Source organism: Rhinatrema bivittatum, chromosome 12 (genome assembly GCF_901001135.1).
Source record: "Rhinatrema bivittatum chromosome 12, aRhiBiv1.1, whole genome shotgun sequence".
Classification (NCBI taxonomy): Eukaryota; Metazoa; Chordata; class Amphibia; order Gymnophiona; family Rhinatrematidae; genus Rhinatrema; species Rhinatrema bivittatum.
In genome coordinates, this window is record NC_042626.1 from 66502340 (window position 1) to 66527204 (window position 24865).

General features: G+C 44.1%; 1 protein-coding gene across 2 annotated transcripts in view; it reads left to right on the forward strand.

Annotated features, from left to right (window-relative positions):
- The first annotated feature begins 786 nt into the window (after positions 1-786).
- Positions 787-24865, forward strand: part of NSF (N-ethylmaleimide sensitive factor, vesicle fusing ATPase) — a 251295-nt gene continuing 227216 nt past the window's right edge. Inside the window, exon 1 of one of the 2 annotated variants that reach the window (XM_029572512.1) lies at positions 787-988. In XM_029572512.1, the coding sequence (XP_029428372.1) occupies positions 977-988 (12 nt within the window). In that variant the 5' untranslated portion in view covers positions 787-976. The remainder of the gene's footprint in view (positions 989-24865) is intronic. The other variant, XM_029572513.1, reaches the window with a different exon arrangement.

A 24865-nucleotide genomic window follows, 5' to 3' on the forward strand; every position in this document is an offset into this window, starting at 1 on the left:
GGACCCCGCTGCTGCCTACCCGCCGCTCCCGGATCCTGCTGCCGCCCCCCCCCCGCTGCCAACCCGCCCGTGCGATTTTGGGAGAAGGGACTACCGGATGCCGCTGATGGCTGCCCGCCGCCCACCGGCCGCCTGGACCCACGGCCCTCCGACAGGTATTTAAATTTTTTTTATTTTTTTATATAACACACAGGTTTTTTGTTTTTTACACTTTTTACACTTCCTGGTGCCTGTCATTTCAAATGTCATTTGAAATGACAGGTACCAGCGCATCCAGGTTACTGTATAGGCGCTGTTACAGCGCCTATACAGTAAAATGGGTTGCTCGGGCAAAACCCTTCCCTAACGCTTCACAGCCGCGGCATGCATTTGCATGCGATTAGAAGAGAGAATCAGGCGTTAGGTCAGGAGAACTGTGCGTGCGGGGAGGAAGGGTGCGCCTGACACTGCCGCACTGTTTTTACCGCGGCCTTACTGTATCGAGCCGATATATTCTAAAACTGCTTAGAAACGAAGCTGTCGAAACTTTCTACTGAAATATACTTTCTGCAGACAGAAAAAACCCCATCAATTAAAAAATAGAAAAGGAACAAAACAACTAATTACAAACGATAAAACTCATCCAACTTAGGGCAACCTAACTAGTTTTTACGTCAGAACCTCCACGCCCTTTGCTTCTGCGGCTACTTCCGGCATTTGGGCCCGCGTGGAAGCCGCGTCGTTGCAGTAGCAAATTCTCGCCGGCGGGGAGGGGGCGGGGTTTGGTTTAGCTTAGCTTCCTGTTGTCGCTCTTCTCGTGGTCCCGCCCCCTGCTTCATTCTCATTGGGTGGGTGACTGCGGCTGTGGTAGTTGCCGCTGGGGAGCGGGGCTGCGCGGTCGGCGCGCGCTCGCCCTCTCCCGGTCTCGCGCTATCCTCGTTCTCGTCATTCGGAGCGGCTGCGGCGGACGGAGCCGGACGCCGGGCAGGAAGGGAAGATGGCGGGCAGGGTGAGTATCTCTGACTGCTTGCACTGCGGTCCAGGTTTTGCTTTCAACCCGATGCGTAAACTTCCCCCTGCTCGAAGTGGGATAAATGAAATACAAAGATTACGTGAAAATGGTACTGGAAAAAGAAACCGTGCTGTGGGAGGACCCTCTCCCACAGTTTTAGTTCCGCAGTTAACCCTATCCCCCTCGGCTTGAAATTCCTCCGCTTGACCCCTGAGGAAAAGGTTCTTGGCGTCCCGGCTGTTAAATAATAATTTGGCAGGTGGAGGGATGCAGCAGACGTGTAATTTGGTCCCCCTCCATATGATTGCCTGCCTAGTGCCTTCGCTGTGTCTGAGTGTCCTTGGTTTTGGTACAATAATAATAGCAAATAGTAATTGTTCATCCTCCGTTTGCGTTGGAAAACCATCCCTTGCTTTCCAAATCACGCTGTTTGTCTTCATAGCCCTGCTCTGGGCCCCTCTGGAAGCTAAAGCGCTCCCACCTCGTTCAGAGGACTTGAACAGCCCCGGCGTTTTATTTATCGTATGTGTAGGGAAGAGCACCTATTAATCTGACGAGTTATGCCTGACGTGGGGCTTGTACTTTCTGGCTAGTTTTGATATGGGACACTGCAGCATGGGGCTATGGTGGGAGGGAGGAGGCAGCCTTTAGAGTGACCGGACTCTCCTTGGTCCAGGGTGGAGACTGCATTGGTGCTGTCACTGCTGCAGACTCATCCCTGGTTGTTGCCTTTGATGTTGCTGTTCTTGCGTTGACATTGGAGTGCCATTTATGTTGCACGGCTCATCAACCTCCATCTGTTTGAGATTACCCTTTGGAGGGATAATGTCAGCAGATATGGTTAGTCGCTATTGTGCTGATGTATCTTTCCGAATTATAAACTCCTATGTTAGGAGTTTGGTTTAGGCCAATCAAAAATCCTAATGCCCAAGATATTAAAATAGTAAATGACCGAAAAAGACACATGTCCCATCCAGTCTGCCCAGAAAAGATTTTAGGGTTATAACTGCTGCTCTATGCATATTACCTTGCTTTCTTACCATCCCAGGGATTGCTTGTGTTTATCCCATTTCTTGTTGACTTAGGTGCAAAAAATTTTAAAACGTGGGTAAGGAGATTACTGTACAATTATAATGCTTTGGTTTTGGGTGATGAATTCAAAATTACCTCGTAAAATGTCTGATGATAGGTCTGCTCTTCGTCTGGTGAAATGGTGTTGGGTGGATGATTTTTTATTTTTCTGGTTAATTTTTTTTCTTTTTAAGGATGTTTTAATCCTTCTACTTTGGCAATGATCATCACATTATTCTGTCACCAGTGGAATTGGGTGGCAGGGCATTAAGCCTTCCCCCCTGGATGTTATATAGGTTTTCAGCTTCAGTCATCAGGACAAGAAAGGACTGTCTTCTGTTCATATCACTTGAACCTTAGCCAAAAGGAAGCTAAGTGCTATATTATGGTTTATTCAGTCTGAAGAGAAATCATGGTGTAATTTCACAAGGATCAATGCTTATTAGCTAGCTAGACCTGTGGATTGCCAACTCTTACTCTGCTGGGTATTTCCAAGTGACCTGTATTGTCAAACAAGATATTGGGCTCAATGGCTCCTGGATCTGTCATGGTTTGGCCCTTCTCATCAACCTTACAAATCATTGATTTATAATAATTTTGTTTGTTGGACAACTCATCTTTATTGGATCTTACTAGAGTTGCAGTGATTAATGCAATGCTGCTGGGTTGTACTTGCATTGATGGTTTTATTTCAGTATAGCACACCCCAAAATTATTTGCAGTCTGTTAAAAGCTCATTGGCAGAGCTGGAAAAGAGAGAAAAAAAATGCAGATGTATAGAACACCCTTCTAGCAAAACGGCCCAATTCCTTCTAACATCAGTACTAACCATCTATTGTGGCCTCTTCCTAGGTACTTCCAGTATCACATTACCTTCATTGCCTTATAATTAATCATAGGCATGTGTCCATTTTTAAAGTGTTTTTTTAAGCAATAAAAATACACTTATTTATTTATTTATTTATTTATTTATTTAATGTCTCTTATATACCGATGTCCGTTTGCACATCGCATCGGTTCACAGTAAAACATGAACTTTATGGGCGAAGCCCTTACAAGGAACAGATAAATACAGTTAACTTTAGGGCATAGCCCTTAACAAAAACCAAGGAAGAAATACATTGGAGGGGGGTATTGATTTACATACTATAACCTATATATATGTATATATATATATATATATATATATAAATAACTATAAACATAAAATTATAACATTTCAAGGTACCAAAATCAGAGGCATTTCGTAATCCAATATTCAGGCCGAGTTCACAAATGTGGATTGGGGTTATCCATTTCGGAAGGAGTTTATGTGATGGGGGGTGACGTAGGGTAGGCTTGCTGGAAGAGCCAGGTCTTTAGTTTTTTTTTGAAAGTGGGTGTATATGACTCCATGCGGATGTCATGAGGTAAGGAGTTCCAGATAGTGGGACCGGCTAGAGAGAAGGCTCTGCTTATGGTGGAGGAGAGTTTGAAAGCTTTAATGGGTTGGGAATGTAGGGTTCCTAGGAGAGCTGTGCGGGTGGGTCTGTTGGAGGTGCGAGGGGTGAGTGGAGGGTAGATCCAATTGAGATTGGAGTGTAGCAGACTTTTGTGGATGATGGAGAGTGCTTTATAAAGAATTCGGGAGTGTATAGGGAGCCAGTGTAGAGAGATGAGTATGGGGGTGATATGGTCCTTCTTTTTGGAGTTTGATAGAATACGAGCGGCAGCATTTTGTAAAAGTTGTAAAGGCTTGGTGTGTGAAGCGGGGATGCCAAGGAGAAGTGCGTTACAATAGTCTATTTTGGATAGAATAATAGACTGAATTACAGTACGGAAATCCATGAAATGGAGAAGAGGTCTGAGTTTTTTTATTGTTTGAAGCTTATAATAACATTCCTTAATGATAGAGTTAATGAATGATTTACAAGTCAGGTGATTATCTATAAGTACACCTAAATTGCGAACCTGTGTGGGGAAAGAGGAGGATGAGTGTGTAGGTGGAATGTCTGGAAGAGGTTGCTTGTTAGATATGATTAAAAGTTCAGTTTTTTTGGGATTTAAAGCTAGATGCATGTCATTAAGAAGTTGGGTGATGGAGGAAAGGCAGGATTCCCAGTTATGTAGGGCAGTTTGGAGGGAGTCGGAAAATGGGAAAATGATTTGCACATCGTCAGCATAAATGAAATGCTTGATGTGCAGGTTGGTGAGCAGGGTGGTGAGAGGAAGCATGTATATATTGAAGAGGGTAGAAGAGAGGGAGGAGCCTTGGGGAACACCCTGAGGCAGACTAATGGGGTCAGATTCTTTATTATCCACAAAGACAGTGAAGAAGCGATTTTGGAGATATGATTGTATCCAGGAGAGGGCATTGCCGGAGATCCCAATACTCCTGAGGATGTTAAGGAGGACATCGTGGTTGACTGTGTCGAACGCAGCCGAGATGTCAAGCATGGCAACCAGATAAGAGGAACCTGAGTCAGTCCCTCTGATGAGAGTATCATGCAGGGAGAGCAGTAAGGTTTCAGTACTGAGATGTTTCCTGAAACCATGTAGTGTGGGAGGGAGGATATTGTTTAGTTCAAGGTGATCAGAAAGACGAGAGTTGACTAGTTTCTCAAGGATTTTAGCTAGGAAAGGGAGGTTAGAAACAGGTCTGTAGTTAGACAAGGTAGCGGGGTCGAGATTGGGTTTTTTGAGTAGTGGTTTCACTACTGCTTGTTTTAGGAAATTTGGGACTGAGCCATGTTCTAGTGAGCAGTTCAGGATATTCGATAGAGGTTTGGCAATTACTTTGGGTATTGAAAGCAGGAGTTTCGAAGGAATAGTTTCAGAGGGATGCGATGAGGGTTTCATCCTTTTAAGGATGTTTTCTACTTCGAGGGAGGAAGAAGAGTCGAACGAGGAGAGGGAGACTGAAGCGCTAAAAGTCGGTAGGCAAATATTTAAGTTATTATTAGAGAATTGCGTTGTGATGGCGGAGACTTTATTTTTAAAAAATTGGGCTAATTCATTGCAGCGATTTTTTGAAGAGTTAGAAATTTGTTGTGTGTGGGAGGGAGAGGTGAGTTCAGCTACCATAGAGAGAAGGGCCTTGGGATTGTATTGCAAGCCATGTATTTTTTTGGCGTAGTATTCACGTTTGGTGTGAATGATGGAATTTCTATATTCATGCATGCGTTGGTAGTAGATTGTTTTATTAGAGGGGGATTGTTGTTTGCGCCAGGATCTTTCAGCAGCTCTAAGTTGTGTTTTAAGATTTCTGAGGTACGGATTGTACCAGGGTTTTCTATTTCTGTGGTTCAGGTTTACAGTTTTTGTTATTTGTGGGCAATGCTCATTGGCAATGGAGAGAGTAATGTTGACCCAGGTGGAGAAGGCGTTTTCTGGGGAAGAGAGGTCAATTTTTTTTTCTAATTCAGCGCATGCTTGTGAGATGGTATCAGTGGAGCAGGCTTTACGAAATTTAAAAGATAATGGCTGTCGTGGTATGGTGGTAGAACTTTGAGGAAGAATAAGTTTAGTCTGGATCAAGTAATGATCTGACCAGGGAACTGCTGTGCAAGAGGGTGGATTGCTGATGTTGATGGGGGAGTTAATAAAAATCAGATCAAGTGTGTGGCCAGCTTTGTGTGTGGGAGAGTTCACAATTTGATGGAAACCCATAGCTTCAAGGGCTGATATGAAAGCTTCGCAGGCCGGGGATTGTGGGGAGGTATCAACGTGTAAATTAAAGTCACCTAGGAGGATCGTAGGTATATCATGGGATAGTGAGTTTGCAATAAATTCAATGAGTGGGGATGAGTCTTTCTCTAGAAGCCCTGGGGAGGTATAAATGAGACAGAGCTGGAGTGTGTTGGATTTGAAAAATCCAATTTCGTATTGAATTGGAAGATCGCATTTTTGGGCCAATAGTTGTAAGTCCTTTTTAACAGCTAAGAGGATGCCGCCTCCTCTCTTCTTTTTCCTAGGGATTGAGAAAACATCGTAAGTATCTAAGGGTAATTGGTTGATGAGTGGTGTGTCATGCTGTTTGAACCAGGTTTCAGTGACAGCGCATATTTCTGGTTTCGAATCAGTTAGAAAGTCATGTAGTATATGAGTTTTCTTTGTTAGTGATTGTGCGTTGAAAAGGATAATGGAAATGAGTGAGATACTAATTGCTTGAGAGCGTGTGAGTGTCTTTATGGGGATCAGCCTTCTTTTGTTGAGAGAGATCTTGTGTTTTGAGGTCAGGTGTGTGAATGAGAATGGCTGATTAGAGTGGTGTTCTGGTTGGAAGGCAACAGAGCAGTTGGTGATTAAAGGAGGCATTGTGTCCTGCACGTGTCTTGAGGTATTAGAGTCAGGAAAGAGTGGGAAGTGAAGTATAATTGCAGCACAAGCAGGGTACAATCCAAGTGACAGGGCAAGTGCATTCAAACAACATACAAACAACATACAGGTATCAGGCATACTACTGACTGCTAATTAATAAGGTGGATTATACAGTCAAAACCTAGATAGTCGATACTTTTATCCGTTGAGAACTAGCAGACTACAATACCATTCGTGCTGCTTAGCCTTGTCTTGCTTGATCAGAGGTGTACGGTGAACTTTGCTGTCCTTTCCGGATGTGGGAAGCGTGATGAGGTGGGTGGAAAGATGTTGCCGTACTCAACGTCCATTTATATGTGGCCGCATATTATAGGAAACAAGTTACAGTGCTTTGGGGCTGTCTGAAGGGATTGCTCGAAGGGGCGCTCAAAGAGTTGGGGAGTGGAAAAATCCACTCCCCAACATTGGATTGTTTCAGATTCCTTCATTAGGGGGACATCACTTTTTCTTCATCACTACATATTGTGGTTCTTGCATTTACTGAAAAAATACAGCAAATCACACACCGATATGAACTATGCCCAATGTCAAAAAAAATTATAAACCCCTCCCATAAAAATAAGCAACCGTGGTTCTCTAATGAACTCCGCACTCAGAAGCAAAATCTAAGACGGAAAGAAAAAGAATGGAGGAAGAACTCTAATCCCCTCACTCTTTCCATATACAAAACTACTCTCCACCAGTACAGATCAGCAATACTTCGAACAAAAAGAGATTTCTATGCTCACCGCATCCACGATATGCTGTATGATGCGAGGGCCCTCTTCTCCTATGTTTCGGAACTGACCAAAACAGCTCTTCCTAACATCCCTGACGATACAGCTCAATCAAAGGCCAATGACCTGGCCTTATTCTTTCAAAATAAAATCACCAATACCCTGGCCAGATTACCTGTCAACACAAATCCTACTCTTCCGGACACAGTTCTCCTACCAAACTCAGACATAAGATTGGATTCCTTTGATTCAACCCACACCTTAGAGGTAGAATCGCTGATAAAAAGAATGAAACCTTCGACCCACCCACTGGACCAAATACCCTCCAAGTTACTGATCCTCATCCCAGAATACATATCCAAATATCTAGCTGATATCATCAATTGTTCCCTTACACAAGGAACATTCCCGGACGCACTCAAATTGGCCACGCTCAAACCCATACTCAAAAAATCCAACCTGGACCCGGAAGACCTCAACAATTACCGTCCCATATCAAATCTCCCATTTGTATCTAAGATCATGGAGAAAATTGTAAATAAGCAACTTTCAAATTACCTAGAAGACCACAATATACTTCACACGTCACAATATGGTTTCCGAAAAGAACACAATACGGAAACCCTCCTCACCTCCCTCCTGGATCAACTATATATTGGTTTTGATAAAGGACAGTCATTTCTCTTAGCCCTCCTCGACATCTCTGCGGCTTTTGATACGGTAAATCACAACATCCTCCTAAACCGACTCTCAGACATAGGAATTACAGGCTCAGCCCTCAGATGGTTCGAATCTTTCCTCAGTAATAGAGGCTATAAGGTAAAAGTTAAAAACATGGAATCACCTCATACTAATGCTCCTTTTGGCGTCCCCCAGGGCTCCTCCCTATCACCCACCCTGTTTAATATCTACATTCTCCCCCTCTGCCACCTACTTTCAAACCTCAAACTCAAATTTTATATTTACGCAGATGACCTTCAAATTTTAATCCCTATATCCAAATCATTGGACTCAACACTCAAGTTATGGAACGCTCATCTACAAACTATAAACCACTACTTATCTAGCCTCAACCTTGTGCTCAACACTTCTAAAACCGAACTCTTACTAATTACTCCAGAAGGTAGTCCCATACTTCTCCAATCACAAAATATTCCACATATATCACACGCCAGAGATCTTGGAGTCTTAATCGACAGTCACCTTAACCTAAAGCATTTTATAAAACACACTACTAAGGAGTGCTTTTACAAGTTACAAGTACTCAAAAAAACTCAAACCGCTCCTATTCCACTACGATTTCAGATCCGTCCTCCAAGCCATTCTGTTCTCTAAGATCGACTATTGCAACTCCATCCTGCATGGTCTTCCAGCCTCTACCATTAAACCGCTCCAGCTGCTACAAAATGCAGCGGCAAGGATTTTGACAAATACCAATCGGAGAGAGCATATTTCTCCTATTCTAAAAGATCTCCACTGGCTCCCAGTAAACTTCCGGATCCTCCATAAATCTCTCACAATCATTCATAAAAATATCCACCATCAAACCCCGCTTGATCTGTCTCATCCTCTCAGACTGCACTCGACAGCCAGGCCTTTAAGGGATGCTTACAAGGGATCTTTACACGTTCCTACAATCAAATTAGTGCACCACGCAAACATCAGAGACCGGTCATTCTCTACAGCAGGCCCTTCCATGTGGAACGCCATGCCTCCGGACCTCAGACTGGAGACTTGTCTAACAACTTTTAAAAAGAAACTAAAGACATGGCTGTTCAGCCAAGCCTTCCCCACCACAAACTCCATTGCCTGATCTAGAATTGTTCACCACACATCTCTGTAAACAAAACTTTTCCAAATTTTTCATGCCTAATATCCATTAAAGAGAGGTTGGCTCCTAGCCCCCTCCACTGTATATAGTATTTATTCTATTTTATTGCACTTTATATATTTATTGCTCCGTTCACCCCTTCTTTATTTTCCTACTCCAAGTTAAGGCTTCCTTGTTATAATGTAACTGTATGCTCTGTATCTCTTGTTGATTGGTTAATTGTATATTCTACTTAGTTAATTGTAAACCGAATTGATTTGATTTGTATCAAGAAATTCGGTATATAAAAGCCTTAATAAATAAATAAATAAATAAAATCTGAAATGCTTAAAGCAGATACTGATATTACCGTTGGAAAAGCTCAACTTATGATGTTAACCCAGTCAAATTAAACTTGTATCAGAATACCACACAGACACTAAAACCAGCAGGTATGAAGTTCTCCTTATTAGATAACCATCAACCAGGGAAACTGGTCAGCTTTTTCGTGGAAGATACCTCTTTTTGCCATAGCTTATTTTTGGTGCCAAACTACCGGGTGTTGCATAATCTTTGCCTACCCCCCTCCAGCACTTCACTGGATTATCCTGCTAATATAATTTTTGTACTATTTTGTAAGCCATTCAATTTGGAATGTAACAGTACCTTACACCTTACTTAAATTTATGGTTGTAACATAGTGTCAGATTGAACGTATTAAGTGTGGATTGCCAAAAAATTAGGTTGAAATAAAAGCTGGGTTCAGAATATATCGGCCAAGACTGCTGATGAGTGTTTTATGGAATTTGGTGATGGTCAACTGCTAATATTGTCTTAAAGCCCCCAAATTATTGAAACTTCCAGCAATAAGTAGAAAAACTGTTACCAGGTAGCCCGAACGATTTGGATGAGAGGAGGGAAAATATTGATAGAGGACGTTTATCGTTATTGAGTCAGAGCTGGTATCCACCATTTCATGTTATTTCGAAACCATTGAAAACCGAAACCCATATACAAAGGCTCTGGCTGGTAAATTGTTTATGAAATTAGGATGAGGAGGATTTTCTTCATTTTGTGCCTTCCAACAAATTTTTCATTTGATCGGTTCAAAAGCCAAATTTTCAAAATAATAGTTTGATCACAAACTTTGAATGAAATTAATGACATTATCGCCAAATTGTCAGAAACCCTGCTTGCATTGGTCCTTTTGTCATGTTTATAGTGAAGAAAATGTGGGTAATCAAAGAACATGAGGAATCTTGGGATGGCGTCTATTTTTAGATATAATTTAGCTGAAAATGTTATCCCATTTTTTGAGTGATCCAGAAAACATTTTGGTAGTAGGCAATGCTACTTTTGTCCATGGTAAGGCGCCATACATGCGAGCTGCTTAAAGAAAATGGCATTGATTTTTGGGGTAACTATGTTTGGCCAAGGAACTCTCTAGACTTGAACGCTGCTGAAAACATTGGTCCCATTATTAAAGATGAGTTGGAGAGTTTAATATTGAAGGAAAGTGGTCGGGGGACATTATTCCACTGAAACTTTGCATCAAAATTTTCTAGTTAGGTTTTCAAAGCAAAGTTGTTTGGATTTGAAAGAAATCAGTAATGACACTGAGAACTGGCTGTTCTGTTCATTTCTGCTAAAGATTTACTGAAGAAAGGATAAACCCATGATAAATGCGGCTGGATTTCCTGGGTGAGCAAGTAACTAGGAGGATGTGCTCTGTGTGTAGGTGTTATTGATGATCTCACTTATCATGTGGTGATAGCTTCATTTTCATCTTAGCAGAAGAAAATTTATCCAGACCTTTTGAAAGAAAAGGTTTACTGGCAAGTCTTTAATATTGCTGTTGATTTTACATTTTTTTTTTTCAGTTTTCACGAGGAATATTTGCTGGCACATTTTCTGTTTTTGGCTTCCTTAATAAAACACATTGCTTGGAAACCAAGGCTAGATAATATTCTTGCTCCCATTGAAGCAATTTTGTACATGATGTGATTTGTGACACTATTTCCATTGATCTGTTCCTCTGCTATCTCTCTGTAGTCTTGAGGGCAGTTATGTTACAAATTATTTCACAATCCCAGCCATCCAATAGATCTATCCAAGTTATGACATCACTCAAGAATGCCCAGACTTATTTTTAAGCAGGAATAACAAGAAGCTACTTAGAAATTCATACTTAATTTTAACAGATAAGGACCCTCTTGGACAGGGATTAGTCCCATTGAGGGATATATTGTAGACCATAGGGTGGCCATGTTGGTACCAGTAGGCTACAGCTCTTCAGAAATGACTAACATCAGTGCTGGCAAGTTGGTGGTGGCTGGTTAGTTTCCATAGAGATTTAAGAGATTGGATGTGTGGGCAACAGCCTTGCTCATTTTTGTGACTATTTAGATTTCAAAGGTTGGTGTTGATATATGTGAAAGGGAACTTGAGTGTTGGATTAAATATAGGATTAAATATAGGATTTGCTCACCTACCCAGAATAAATACAGAATGACAGTTACAACCCTAAACAGCAGTGATACAACTACATCATGCTTTCAAGAAGGTAGTGGGGTAACCTGCTTGGAATTGCAGCTATAACCATAGCAGCAGTAGTACAATTGTATCAGGTATCAAGGAAACCTGGGGGTAGCCTTCGGGTTTAAACCAAAACATCAGTGAATGCAGAAGTCTGGGTGTCTTGGACAACAGAATCTCTTATTTTGAGTATTGGCTTTGTTAGAATTAAAGATGCTTAGAATTAAAGAGGCTTAACAGTGGAGCTGGAGGCCAATACTGTAAAAGATTTTTGGACATACTTGGAACAGATGTAGAGGGTAGTGGTAGAAACAGGGCTGAGAGGTTGAGCAAAAGATATGGGTGGGAGATGCTGACATTTTGCTTATGGGAATTTATATGCTTATTTTATTTAATAACATTTCCCAATCATTCTGCTACACCCAGTCCAGACTAGTGGGTATTCTCCACCCAGTAGTGGGTGGAGAGAGAGGATACACTTCTGCAATGATATAACTGCACTAGCAATAGTCGGTATTTCTTTGTCTCCAGCAGCATGGTGGAGATAGAGAAATATTGGTGGTCTGGTGCATTAGGATTTAATGACTCCCAGGACTCCAGCCTATGGTCCTGGTCCCTGTTGGAGCTTGTGCAGTAGTTGTGTGCTTTCCCTGTTGGAGCAGAATCATGGCTCCTTGGGCAGCAAATTTTGTGATTCTTCCCCCTAGAGGAGCAGTCCCAGATCATAGCTCCCAAGGTTTTCCTTGGGGCTATGTGCTGGTTGAGCAGGGCCTGGGCTGTGGCCCTCAGGATTCCCTGTGGGTCTGGTCAAGCAAGGCCTGGATCATGATTCCCAGGTTCCCTTTTGGTCCTGGTTGAGTAGAGGAGGCCTGTTATGCCACGAGTGGAGCCCGACCCGCTCGTGGCAAAGATGAAACAGCCCCCAGCGTGCCAAGAGCGAAGGCCGTCCTCGCAGCAAAGATGGAGCATGCTTGGGCATGCCGCGAGCGGAGGCCACCCCTCTCACAACGAAAATGGAGCAGGTCCTGGTGAGAGAGTGTATGTGTAAGACTGTGAGCCTAGGGGATGAGAGAGAGCGCATGTGTGTGGGTGCCAGAGAGGGAGCCTACGTGAGGAGATTGTGAAGGAGTGTGTATATCATGAGAGCTGGTGTGTGAGAAAAATGGATTATGTTTATGAGGGTACTTGTTTGTGAGAGGAGGGAGTCTTTGTGAAGGGATGTGTTGTGTATGTGTGAGAGCCTGTATGCAGGGTTGTGTGAGAGAGGTATAAGTAGCCTGTGTGTGTGCAAGAGAGAGAAGGGAGCCTGTGTGTGGGTGCCAGAGGGAGCTTACGTGAAGAGATTGTGAAAGTGTGTATATGTGTGAGAGCTGGTGTGTGTGAAAAAGTATTGTGTAAGGGTGCTTGTTTGTGAAAGGGAGCCTTGTGAGTGTGTATGTGTAAGAGCCCGTGTGAAGGGATGTATGTATGTGTGAGAGCCTGTGTGACAGGATATATGTGTGTAAGAGAGAGGGGGAGCCTATGTGTAGGGGGTTGTGAGCAAGAGAGCCAGTGTGCAGGGTTGTGTGAGAGAGAGACATAGCCTGTGTAGGGGAGTGTGTAAGAGGGAGGGAGGTAGCCTGTGTAGGAGTGTGCAAGAGGGAGGGAGGGAGGTAGCCTGTGTAGGGGAGTGTGCAAGAGGGAGGGAGGGAGGGAGCCTGTGTGGGGAGTGTGCAAGAGAGAGGGAGGGAGCCTGTGTGGGGGAGTGTGCAAGAGGGAGGGAGGGGGGAGCCTGTGTGGGGGAGTGTGTAAGAGGGAGGGAGGGGGGTGAGCCTGTGTGGGGGAGTGTGCAAGAGGGAGGGAGGGGGGAGCCTGTGTGGGGGAGTGTGCAAGAGGGAGGGAGGGGGGAGCCTGTGGGGGGAGTGTGCAAGAGGGGGGGAGCCTGTGGGGGGGGGGGGAGTGTGCAAGAGGGAGGGAGCCTGTGTGTGGGTTCGAGGGAGCTTACGTGAAGAGATTGTGAAAGTGTGTATGTGTGAGAGCTGGTGTGTGTGAAAAAGTATTGTGTGTATGTAAGGGTGCTTGTTTGTGAAAGGGAGCCTGTGTGACAGGATATATATGTGTAAGAGAGAAGGAGCCTATGTGTAGGGTGTTGTGAGTAAGAGAGCCAGTGTGCAGGGTTGTGTGAGAGAGAGACATAGGTAGCCTGTGTAGGGGAGTATGCAAGACGGAGGGAGGGAGGGAGGGAGCCTGTGTGGGGAGTGTGCAAGAGGGAGGGAGCCTGTGTGGGGAGTGTGCAAGAGGGAGGAAGGGAGCCTGTGTGGGGGAGTGTGCAAGAGGGAGGGAGGGAGCCTGTGTGGGGGAGTGTGCAAGAGGGAGGGAGGGAGCCTGTGTGGGGGAGTGTGCAAGAGGGAGGGAGGGAGCCTGTGGGGGGAGGAAGGAGCCTGTGGGGGGAGTGTGCAAGAGGGAGGGTGGGGGTGTGAGAGCATGAGAGGGGGAGGGAGCCTGTGTGCGCGCGCATGAGAAAGGGAGGGGAGAGCCTGTGTGAGGGGGGGGTGTGTGCGCGCACATGAGAAAGGGAGGGGAGAGCCTGTGTGAGGGGGAGTTTGTGAGCATGAGAGAGGGAGGGAGCCTGTGAGAGGGTTAGTACTGAGAGGGGTCAAACTGTGGGAGTGGAGATAGTGGAAGGGGGGTTCAACCTAGAGGGGGAGGGAAAAGATAATGGCAGGTGGAGGAATTGGGGCCTGAGAGTTTGGCCCTTGCGGCCTACTGGCCGTCGACCGTACCGCGGCTCAATTTTTTTTCAATGGCCATGGCGTTGGGGTTCCGTCGGTGCCTGAACTGTACTCGCACCATGTCTATCACAGACCCCCATGGAGTCTGTGTAATGTGTTTAGGCCATGAGCATGATGTCCTGACTTGCACCAAATGTGCCCTCATGACACCAAAAGGTCGCAAAGCCAGAATGGAGAAGATGGAACTCCTTTTCCGTGCTCAAACCCCGACTCAGTACATTGCATCGACGTCGTCGGAACCGGCACCATCGACTTCGTGCCAGCATCGACCACCAACCGGTGACCGATCGACTCTTCACGGCCATCGACACCCTCTACTCCCCCTCAGGATCGAGGGGATCACAGAGAAAAACATCGCCATCGACATTGTAAGACTCGGACCATCGAGGGAGCAAAATCATCGACCTTGCCGCCGTCGAAGAAGCCCCATCCAGGAAACGCACCGACCGTTCCTGCGACCGGGTCACCGAGGCAACCCTCACCCGATTGGGGTTTGGGAGCCGCGATTCCGCCTGTAAAGGTGGTCCCTCCTGCTATGCCTCTGCCTCCCTCTTCTGTTCTGGAGCCGGGGCTCCTTGCTCCAGGTCTCCGAGAGGAACTGGACCGGATGTTTCAGGAGGCCATCGACAAGGCGATGCAATGTCTCCAGATCCCTCCGGCACTGACACCGATTGTGGAACCTGTCATCGACCTGTTTTCAGCAGCGCTGGCACCGCTGCTATCCAGAAGGGAAGCGCTGATGACCGCCCTTCCTCCGATGGATCCCGGGTCTCCGATGCCTCTGATACCCTCCCCGATGACAGCTTCATCGGAAGGAGAAACACTGTTCCGCATACCTCCATCGGGTGTGTTGTCTCAGCCATTGATGCAGATACGTCCGTAGCCACAGAGTCATCCATCGATGCCTTCGATGTCATCATCGGTGCCTCCGGTGATTCCTCCAATTTTTTTCGGAGCCTAGACCAGGACCCTCAGGTATCCAACCTCCTTCATTTCCGAAAGGACAGTCTGTTGATCCTTATGACACTTGGGGTGATGATACTTCAACAGACACCGATGACTTACCTTCACCACCTTCTCCCACTGAAAGTAGAAAGCGTTCTCCTCCAGAGGACCTTTCATTCATAAATTTTGTGAAGGAAATGTCTTGAGTTGATTCCCTTTCAACTTCAGATGGAACTGGATGATAGGCACCAGATGATAGTTACTCCAATTTCTGGATGTCCCCAAAGTGATCACCTCTATTTCCGTTCATCAGGTCCTTCTTGATCTCCTCAAAAAGAACTGGGAAAACCCTGGATCAATTGCTCCAGTACATAGGAAGGCTGACACTACTTATTTAGTTCAGTCAGCCCCAGGCTTTCAAAAATCCCAGCTTGACCACCACTCAGTTGTGATAGAGTCTGCACAAAAGAAGGCGAAAAGGTCAAAACCCCACTCGTCTACCCTGCCTGCTAAGGAACAGAAATTCCTAGACAACATTGGTCGATGAGTATTCCAAGGGGCCATGCTCCTCTCCCGAATTGCTGCCTATCAGCTTTATATGACCCAATACAATAGGGTCATCTTTAAGCAGATACAGGAATTCTCCGTGTCCCTTCCAGAACAATTCCAAGATCAGCCTCAAACCCTTGTAAACATGGAAAGTGATTTTCCTTTTGGCTCTCACTTCAGCTCGCAGGGTTAGTGAGTTACACGCCCTAGTTACCTATCCGCCTTACACTAAATTCCTGCAGGACCGGGTGGTACTCCGCACTCACCCTAAGTTTTTACCTAAGGTAGCTTCGGAATTTCACATTAATCAATCCATCATACTACCTACCTTCTTTCCCAGGCCCCATTCCAATCCAGGGTAACAGGCTCTGCATACCCTTGACTGCAAACGGGCTCTAGCTTTTTATCTAGACCGTACAGTTGCCCACAGGACGAGCACTCAGTTATTCATCTCATTCCACCCCAACAAATTAGGGTAACCTGTGGGTAAGCAGACTCTCTCCTCCTGGTTAGCGGACTGCATATCTTTTTGCTATCAGCAAGCAGGCATTACTTTTCAAGACTGTGTTAAAGCACACTCTGTGAGGGCCATGGCTACTTCAGTAGCACACCTACGATCGGTGCCGCTTCCTGACATTTGCAGGGCTGCCACCTGGAGTTATCTCCATACTTTTACAGCCCACTATTGCTTGGACAAAGCCGGAAGACAAGATTCCATCTTCGGCCAGTCTGTCCTGCATAACCTGTTTCCAACGTAACGTACCAACACCCTTCCACCTGCCCGATGGGGTTCAGGATGCCCTCTACCAAATTCCACCCCAGTTGTTGTGCCTGTTGCACGCCGTTGGGTACATTTGGTGCATGTTCGGATCTCCTCAGCTCGGCACTCACCCATATGTGAGGACTACCATCCTGCTTGTCCTGTGAGAAAGCAAATGTTGCTTACCTGTAGCAGGTGTTCTCACAGGACAGCAGGATGTTAGTCCTCATGAAACCCGCCCGCCGCCCCGCGGTGTTGGGTTCGTAACGTTTTGTTTTATTTTTCGGCACTGCCTGTAGCTTTCAAATAAGACTGAAGGGAGACCCCCGCTGGCTGCAGGGTTATGCCATGCTGGGCATGCCCAGTAGGGGCATGCCCAGCATGGCATAACCCTGTCAAAGTTCTGGAAACTTTGACAGAAGTTTTCCGTGATTGGGCTCCATCCTGTGATGTCTCCCATATGTGAGGACTAACATCCTGCTGTCCTGTGAGAACACCTGTTACAGGTAAGCAACATTTGCTATCCCAGGCTTGTTTTTTTCAAATTCCCTTTCTTGGTCATTTTGCAATTCCTTTTACAGGGTCTCTCTTTTTTTCTTCTTTGTTTCTTCTCTCTCCACCTGTCTTCCTCCGTCTCTCACTCATACACACTCTCTCCAGGGCCTCAGCTTCCTTCTTTCCTTCTTTCCTCTGTTCTCTGGGCCTCCTGTTCACAGGCTGCTGTGGGATGGGCTCTGCAGTGATCCTGATCATCTTGGGCTGCCATGGGATGGGATCTGTGGTGGACCTGTTGCCAGGATTCCTCTTCTTGGACCGCTGCAAGATAGAATCCATGGTGGCCCTGCCACAGACACTGCTCCTCTTCTGCATATGAGCTGATGCTGCTCCTCCTTCCTACCTTCGTGGCTCCGGCAACCTTTTTTTTTTAATTGTATTTTGGGCCAGGCAGTTTTTTTCCTTCTCCTTTGTGCCTTTAACTCAAATTTGAACTGGCCTTTATTTGGCTAGAACACTCTGATTCTAAATTCACAACTATCCTAAGGATGGGGGATAGTGATTGCCCCACCTAAGCCATCTGTTGTAATGATAGTTATTGGTCAGAACCTGGAATGTGCATGCCCTGAGTCTGAGCAGTAGGTGTCACAGTGGAGCAATGATTGGGATTCCCCTCTACAGACTGAACGCCTGCATCTGCAGCATTTCCAGCTGGCCCAGGATTGCTGGCAGCTCGATCCAGTAAAGTCCGTGGGAGAGCGGACTAACGCCCGCTCTCCCGGCGCGCGCACCGGCCCCTCGCCGGTGCGCGCGATCCAGTATTTAAATTAGGCGACGCGGTGCAAACGAGGAAAAAGAGGCGCTAGGGACACTAGCGCGTCCCTAGCGCCTCCTTTTGGCCTGGAGCGGCGGCTGTCAGCGGGTTTGACAGCCGACGCTCAATTTTGCCGGCGTCGGTTCTCGAGCCCGCTGACAGCCACGGGCTCGGAAACCGGACGCCGGCAAAATTGAGCGTCCGGTTTTCGGCCCGACAGCCGCGGGCCGAATTCAAAATTTTTTTATTTTTTTTTTTACTTTTTTTTTTTACTTTTGGGGACCTCCAACTTAATATCGCTATGATATTAAGTCGGAGGGTGCACAGAAAAGCAGTTTTTACTGCTTTTCTGTGCACTTCCCTGGCGCCGGAAGAAATTAGCGCCGACCTTTGGGCGGCGCTAATTTCTTAGAGTAAAATGTGCGGCTTGGCTGCACATTTTACTTACTGGATCGCTCAGGAATACCTAATAGGGCCATCAACATGCATTTGCATGTTGAGGGCGCTATTAGGTGCCGCGGGTGGGCCGCGTGTTTTCCTCCCCTTACTGAATAAGGGGTAAGGGAAAACACGCGTCCAGAGCAGGGTGACAGTGCGCTCCGACGGAGCACACTTTACTGGATCGACCTGTGGGTGATTTACAGATTTTCTTGGACCTCTCACCAGGCTTTATTAATGGCTTAGTTATGTGATACACAGTTTAACTAGGATAAAATGTGCACAGGCAAGTAAATTACCTTTTTCTTTCATCCTTGCTCATATGAGTTTAACATTCCAGAAACTCTCTACTCACCTTCTTGTGTGTTACTCATTCTTTGTTCAATCCTCTTCTACCTTGTCATCATTGTGACCTTTTAATTTTTTACAGTAAAATAATTCCCCTGCTTTAGGTACTGTTCTTACCTTTTATATTCTAAATGGCAGTTATTGAGCCTGGATGTTAAAATTGGTGGACCAAATTAATTTCTCTCACATCTGTTTCCTTTATCCATCTTGGTCATTATTCTGCTTCATTGAGGTTCAGTTCTTCCCTTTTTTTCCCCAAGTCAAAAAGTATAATCTCATTTCCAAGAACAATGCATCTATACGGAGTAACAGCATGTTTAAATAAATCCTGTCTCCAGGGCAGTTAATGATTTAAGAATTTTTGAATTCTGGGCAAAGGAGATACCAGAAAACTTGGACAGCAGCCTGTGTTTTGTTATAGTTAATCTTTTTTTTTTTCTGGTCACTATTTCTCTGTGAACTATCTCCAGTTTTTTCTTTCACTGCTCCTTTTTTTTTTTTTTTTTTCCATAAATTGAAGTGTTTGCTGAGAGTTGTGTTGCAGTTTATCTTTTTAATGAGGTGATTTAGCAGCAGTATTTTTTTCTAAATTTGATTTAACTTTAAAATATCTAACCTGTTCCAGTGCGTGGTGTCTGCCAATAATTCTTTCTTGCTTGAACCTCTGGTGCAAAGATCTTTGAGATTAAATGTAATTTGTCCAGAAGGGGGCTCACCAGTCTGTTAAGTCTTTTGTGTTGTATTCACTGTTGGTAGTGCTGAAGGACAGCTACCTAAAGATCTTTTTGTTTTTCATCATTTCCAGACTACAGGAACTGTTTCTATACTTGGTATATTTATTTATTATTGCCATTTGTATGGCACTCCCAGGTGTTTGCAGCACTTTACAGAGGAAAAAGAGACAGACCTTGTTCCTTGGAGTTTACAATCTAGACAAGAGACACGGACCAAACCAAATAAAAGGATTTAGTTAAAACAGGCTATGGTTTGGAATAACTAAACCATAGCTGGAAGGGGTACCCGTAATTGATAAAAACTATAAAGAATGAGGCCTCCAGATGATAAAAAAATAGCCATTGGTTTGTTTGGGACTTTTGTCCTTCCCAGAAAGTTTGAGCAGTACTATATTCTCACATTGACAATTCACTCCCGAATTGATTTGCATTCCAAGCTAACTTAATACAGGTTTCTTCAGTTCTAAACAGTTCATTAGAAGGAAGATATTAGTGTAAAATACTGTTAAACTGGCAAATAAAACACACACTTTGGTAACTGAAAATGTTACTAAGCAATGACAAGAATGTAGTTTCCTTATCCGAAAACCAAAGATCATTTGTCTGAAAGAGGCATCTGTAATCATCCCAGCCTTCACTGTTCTCAAAAGTGGGTGATTTAGGTGGAGTTTCATTGAGGACAGCTTTCACTTTAAACTGGGCCAAGTTGTGTAATCCCCTGCCCTCCCTCTAACTACACATACCGGTAGGAGTAAAAGCACTCCTGTGCCCTTCTCATAATGGCTAAGCTAAGTAATGATATGATTCCTAACAAGGACTAATATTTGCCAGTGATCCTCACCATAAATGTCCCGCATTGCGCAGAAATAGTTCATTGCTTATGTACTCTCTTCACATTCTCCTTGTAATATGCTGCTAATGTCTGCTGATTTCAGCAAATTTGTCACCTGCTTGAATGGGAATATGGTGGTGCTGGTGCCAATTATGTGCTGTGGTGTGTCATAAAAATATTTTTTTTATTATAATTAGATTTAAAATATTGGACTATCAGGGGCCTTTACTGTCTTGATAATTCTGAGAGACAATCTAATGCACAAGAAACTGATGTCATGCTGAATTTAATGTTTCTTTTTATTAATGTGTCTTTTTGGTTAAGGTTGTAAATTCAGAAGATTTTTTTGTAATATCATTGATGTCTAAATTAATGATTTAATAAACTATACTTAAAAAAAACAAAACCTGTCACAGTATTCTTCCTTGCTTTATCATGATGTGAGAATGAGTTTTTCTTACTGCATCTTGACAAACTATTAAAAAAAAAAAAGGTGATCACATCTGATTGTTAATAGGACTTAGATATCCTTTACCCTTATTACAACTTGATTTTTTTCCAGACTGGCCATGTTAAAGAAAATCTGTTTCAACTCCAGTACTGAAGAATTCATAAGTGTTTGGTGGTGGAGCCAGAATCACAGTTTTGAGCTACCAGCATGGCTTATGATGCCTCTGAAGTTTGCTCATTTGTTCACCTGTGTGATTAAAATTGGTGGTGAAAATTATTCTGTTTATGGTCACTGTTGAGACTCCTGGTTCACTGGATATTTGCCACAGTGGCCCTGGTGCTTTATGGTCATGTGGCCACATAATGTTGAAAACTGATGGTCAGATTAAATTGTTTGATAGCCATTAATCATGTTTTTGGTACAGTACAAAACAGGTGCTCTGCCATTAGGTCTTTTTTTTTTTTTTAGTAACAAAGCAAATCCCAGCAGAATTTTTTTTTTTTTTTTTTTTTTAGGGTAGTAAATGCTGCATCATGCAGATTACCTCAGTTAACATAGCTTATCACTCTTCATTTTCATGCTTTAGCCTCAAGGGATCCTCGGTATAATTATAATATGTTCTCCTCTTCTACTAGGGATGGATTCTTTCTCTTTGTATCTAGTGTTGACTTGTACAAAATCAAATGTTATCTTGAAAGAGTCTTTAAATTCCCCTAACCCAGGGGCCAATGTAATAAGACCCGTGGGAAAACAGGCGCTCGTTATGAGTGCGGGTTTTGATCACTGCGAGCAGCTGAAGCTGCCGCTTCTGCGGGATGTAAAAAAATAAATTATGCAAATGATTTGCGTGCAGAAATCCGCGCACATACGGAAAAATGCCCATGCCTAAACGTGGTGAGGGCCTATATGATAAGCGGCCACATCTGCGCACAAAACCCATGCTGGTAATCCGCGCATAAGAGAGCAAGCTAACGGGTCTCTCTAAGTGAAAGTATGACCCTGGAAAGTGTGTTTAATATTTCAAATCACAACAATCTTGCTATTCTTCTGATTGTGTATCTGTCTGCCCAGGGAAGTGCCTACCTCAGAAACCGTGAAAAGTGCTTTACTAAGCTGGCCAAGCCGAGATAGGCGCTTATCAGGCCGCTTGTACTGTCTTTGTGGCAGAAAAATCTTTACGATAGGGCACCCAGAAAGGCACCTAGCTAATCTTGACACTCAGGATCTAAGCTTAGGCGCTCAGCTGGTCGCACATCTGGCCGCTCAGATGTTGAGAAAAGCGCCTAGGGAAGCACCTACCTAAGCTGGCTGTTTTGACGCCCAGAAAAGTACCTAGCTAAGCTGGCCACTTGGATGCCGAGATAGGCCCTCTGAGTTGGCGCTGACACTTAACTCATGCCCTGATCATGGCAATAAAAAAACCCGCACTAGCGCAGCTCCCTGCATTGCCTATGATTAGCTAATTGCCTCCTTTGAATTCCGTTAGCATGCATTCGCGCAGGAAAAACTGCGGGTCCATAAGCACATTCGTAAGCGCTTTTTCCCACGGTTAAACCCTTATTACATCCCCGTATAGGGCTTGATGCGGGAAAGCACACGTACATCTGCGCACAAACCCGCGGCAGCTTCGGCGCTCCTTATTACATCGGCCACTCAGTGATGGAGAAATTATGACTCTGATATTCAACGTGGCACCCCAGAGGCACAGTTCCCAGTATAAATGAACAAAAGTCTTACCCATGCCAGCACTCGCCAATCTGGTAATCTTAGCATCAGTTCTTCAAAAAAGCGGGTACTCATCATTGCTTTAATCTTTCCCTGCTGATATTTTTCCTTTCCAGCATGGGATCTTAGATTAGAAGGTTACCGTTGCTATGCTACCGTAACCTCGTGCTGAAGCGCACCACTCTCCTTTCCAGAGGTGGTAGCCCCATGTTCGCTCTAATCCATGCCACCTCATTGATGCATTGTGCCGGTGTTTTGTGCCACATGACTGCCCCCCTTTTTCTTTCTATCATTCTTGTTTTAAGAAAAGCAGTAAGGAAACTGGATACCAATGAGACACAACACTCAAACCTTTGATCTTTTTGGTTTGCTTTAGTCTTACTGCAGAGGAAATATGTGACCTATTGCTGTGTCATTTGCAAGAAGCTTTCAGCCCAGTCTCAAGGCCACCTGCAGCTTTACCATGTATAATTTAAATGGTATGAAATGCAGGACTATATCCAGAAATGTTGCACGGTCTTTATAATGTGCCCGTGTGAGAGGCGATGTGGTTGGGATTAAAGTATAGTGTATTGTGCCTGTTGAGACTCATATTGAAGATGCAGTAGACTGGCTAAGAATTCTTTAACCTTGCTTATTGAGATAGCATGCACGTTAAGAGCACAAGTTTTTCAAAGTCATTTACTTGGGATAAGTAAATATTTAGGAAGGTGAATTGATCTGTCTGAAAATTGTATTCTTCTGACCCAGCTAAAAATGTATGTGGGCTTTCCCAATGTGTACGCTGTCAGCCAGATTGCGAGAAAATGTTCCTGGGAATATGTTTAGGTTGGGAGGTGGCGATGAAAATTAGTGCACAAAAGTATTCAGGCTATGTTGGGGAAACCATCTTCCCCCATCTCAAGCCACTTGCAGAAATAGTGAGTGTAAAGAATGTGGGCAATTTTAGCATGCACAATTTGTGCCTGAATATCAGAGAGAAGCTACCTGGGTATGTGTGCTATCAATGTACCTGCATACCTCAACTGTGCAAGCTATTTGAGAATTGTTCCTTATGCGTGTGTATGTATATGTGTATATACATATATTATGTTACCTTTTAATAGAAAACAACTTGCGCATCATCAGTTTTTGACATTTTCAAAATTTTGTAACTTTATTCGATAACTATTTTGCTTCATTTAGTAGAAGAAATGCGGTTTTGGAGGCATAGTCAGCTAAGTACAGAATATAAGCATCGTAATCTATCAACCATGTATATGTACATTGAAATTGATTTAAAAGAATAAGACAAACTTTTGTGTTGTGTGTTTTAAGGTCAGCATACAAGGTATAATTAGAACCACTACATTTTTCTTTTTGTCATAGATTGGGCAGAGTGAAGGCAAGGAAAGGTTTATAGTGTCCTTGTAAATGTAGACTGTGCAGACAGAGACCACTGGGAATAAATTCTCTCTCTAACTGTACTGGCATTGAACATCCAAAGAAGGAAAAATTGCTTTCTTACAGAGATTTGCACATACAAAAATAGAACATTGCCCTTTACTGGAATTCTGCCGTGGCACTGAATGGAAAATGCACAGAATCCCACTAGGAGTAACATGAGTGTATAGCACTCTCCAGAGTAGTTAAGCCTTGCGAACAGTGCTCAGGGGTCAAAACATTCCATTCAGAGAGGCAGGTAAAGAAATTATGACAGAAGGCAGCTGAGCAAGGATGCAGGCTGCAGAGGGTATGGTTCAATCCTGTAATCAGCTCTGTTGTGCTGTTAGTCGTATAGAATTGCACAAAACACATCAAATGAGGTTTTTATAGAGATTATGTAGGTCATCATTACATAAATTTTTTTTCATTTCTTCTTACAAGCATATATTTTTCTTTGACTATCTATTATATTTACATGCTTTTAAGGCTGCTGAATTTACTGATAGTCCACCTAAAATAGCAAGCATGTTCTGATTGTTAAATAATGTTAATTCAGGTCTTTTCTTTTAAACAAACATGAACTGATCTAAGTGGCTTGTTTGAAGAAACTGTAATGTTGACGTTTTAGTACTATAGTCAAGTAGTGACAAAATGCTGCTTTGTCCAAGATCCACACTCTGTATACAGTCTTCACCCCTCTTTCAGGCTTTTATCTCGCTGTTCGCCAAGGACAAGCAGGATGGTAGTCCTCCCACATGGCTGACGTCATCAGATGGAGCCCGGCATGGAAAACTTTTGTTAGTTTCTAGAAACTTTGACACACACTAAGCATTCCCAGCATGCCACTAACCAACCGTCCATGTGGTGTCCCTCTCCAATCTTTTTCTGTGAAGCTGAAGCCTTTGCACTTTTTCGATGAAAATTCATTTCTGGTGTTGCGTAGGCTCCCTCTGCATTTCGTGGGTTGTTTCTTCATTACTTTCAGTAAGTTTTCTTGGGTATATGTGGTCGATTACTGACAGTGTCGTCCCCCGTCCCCCCCCCCTGTGATCACTGGCCATTGACTGTGCATGGCATCCTTTTTGATATATCATCC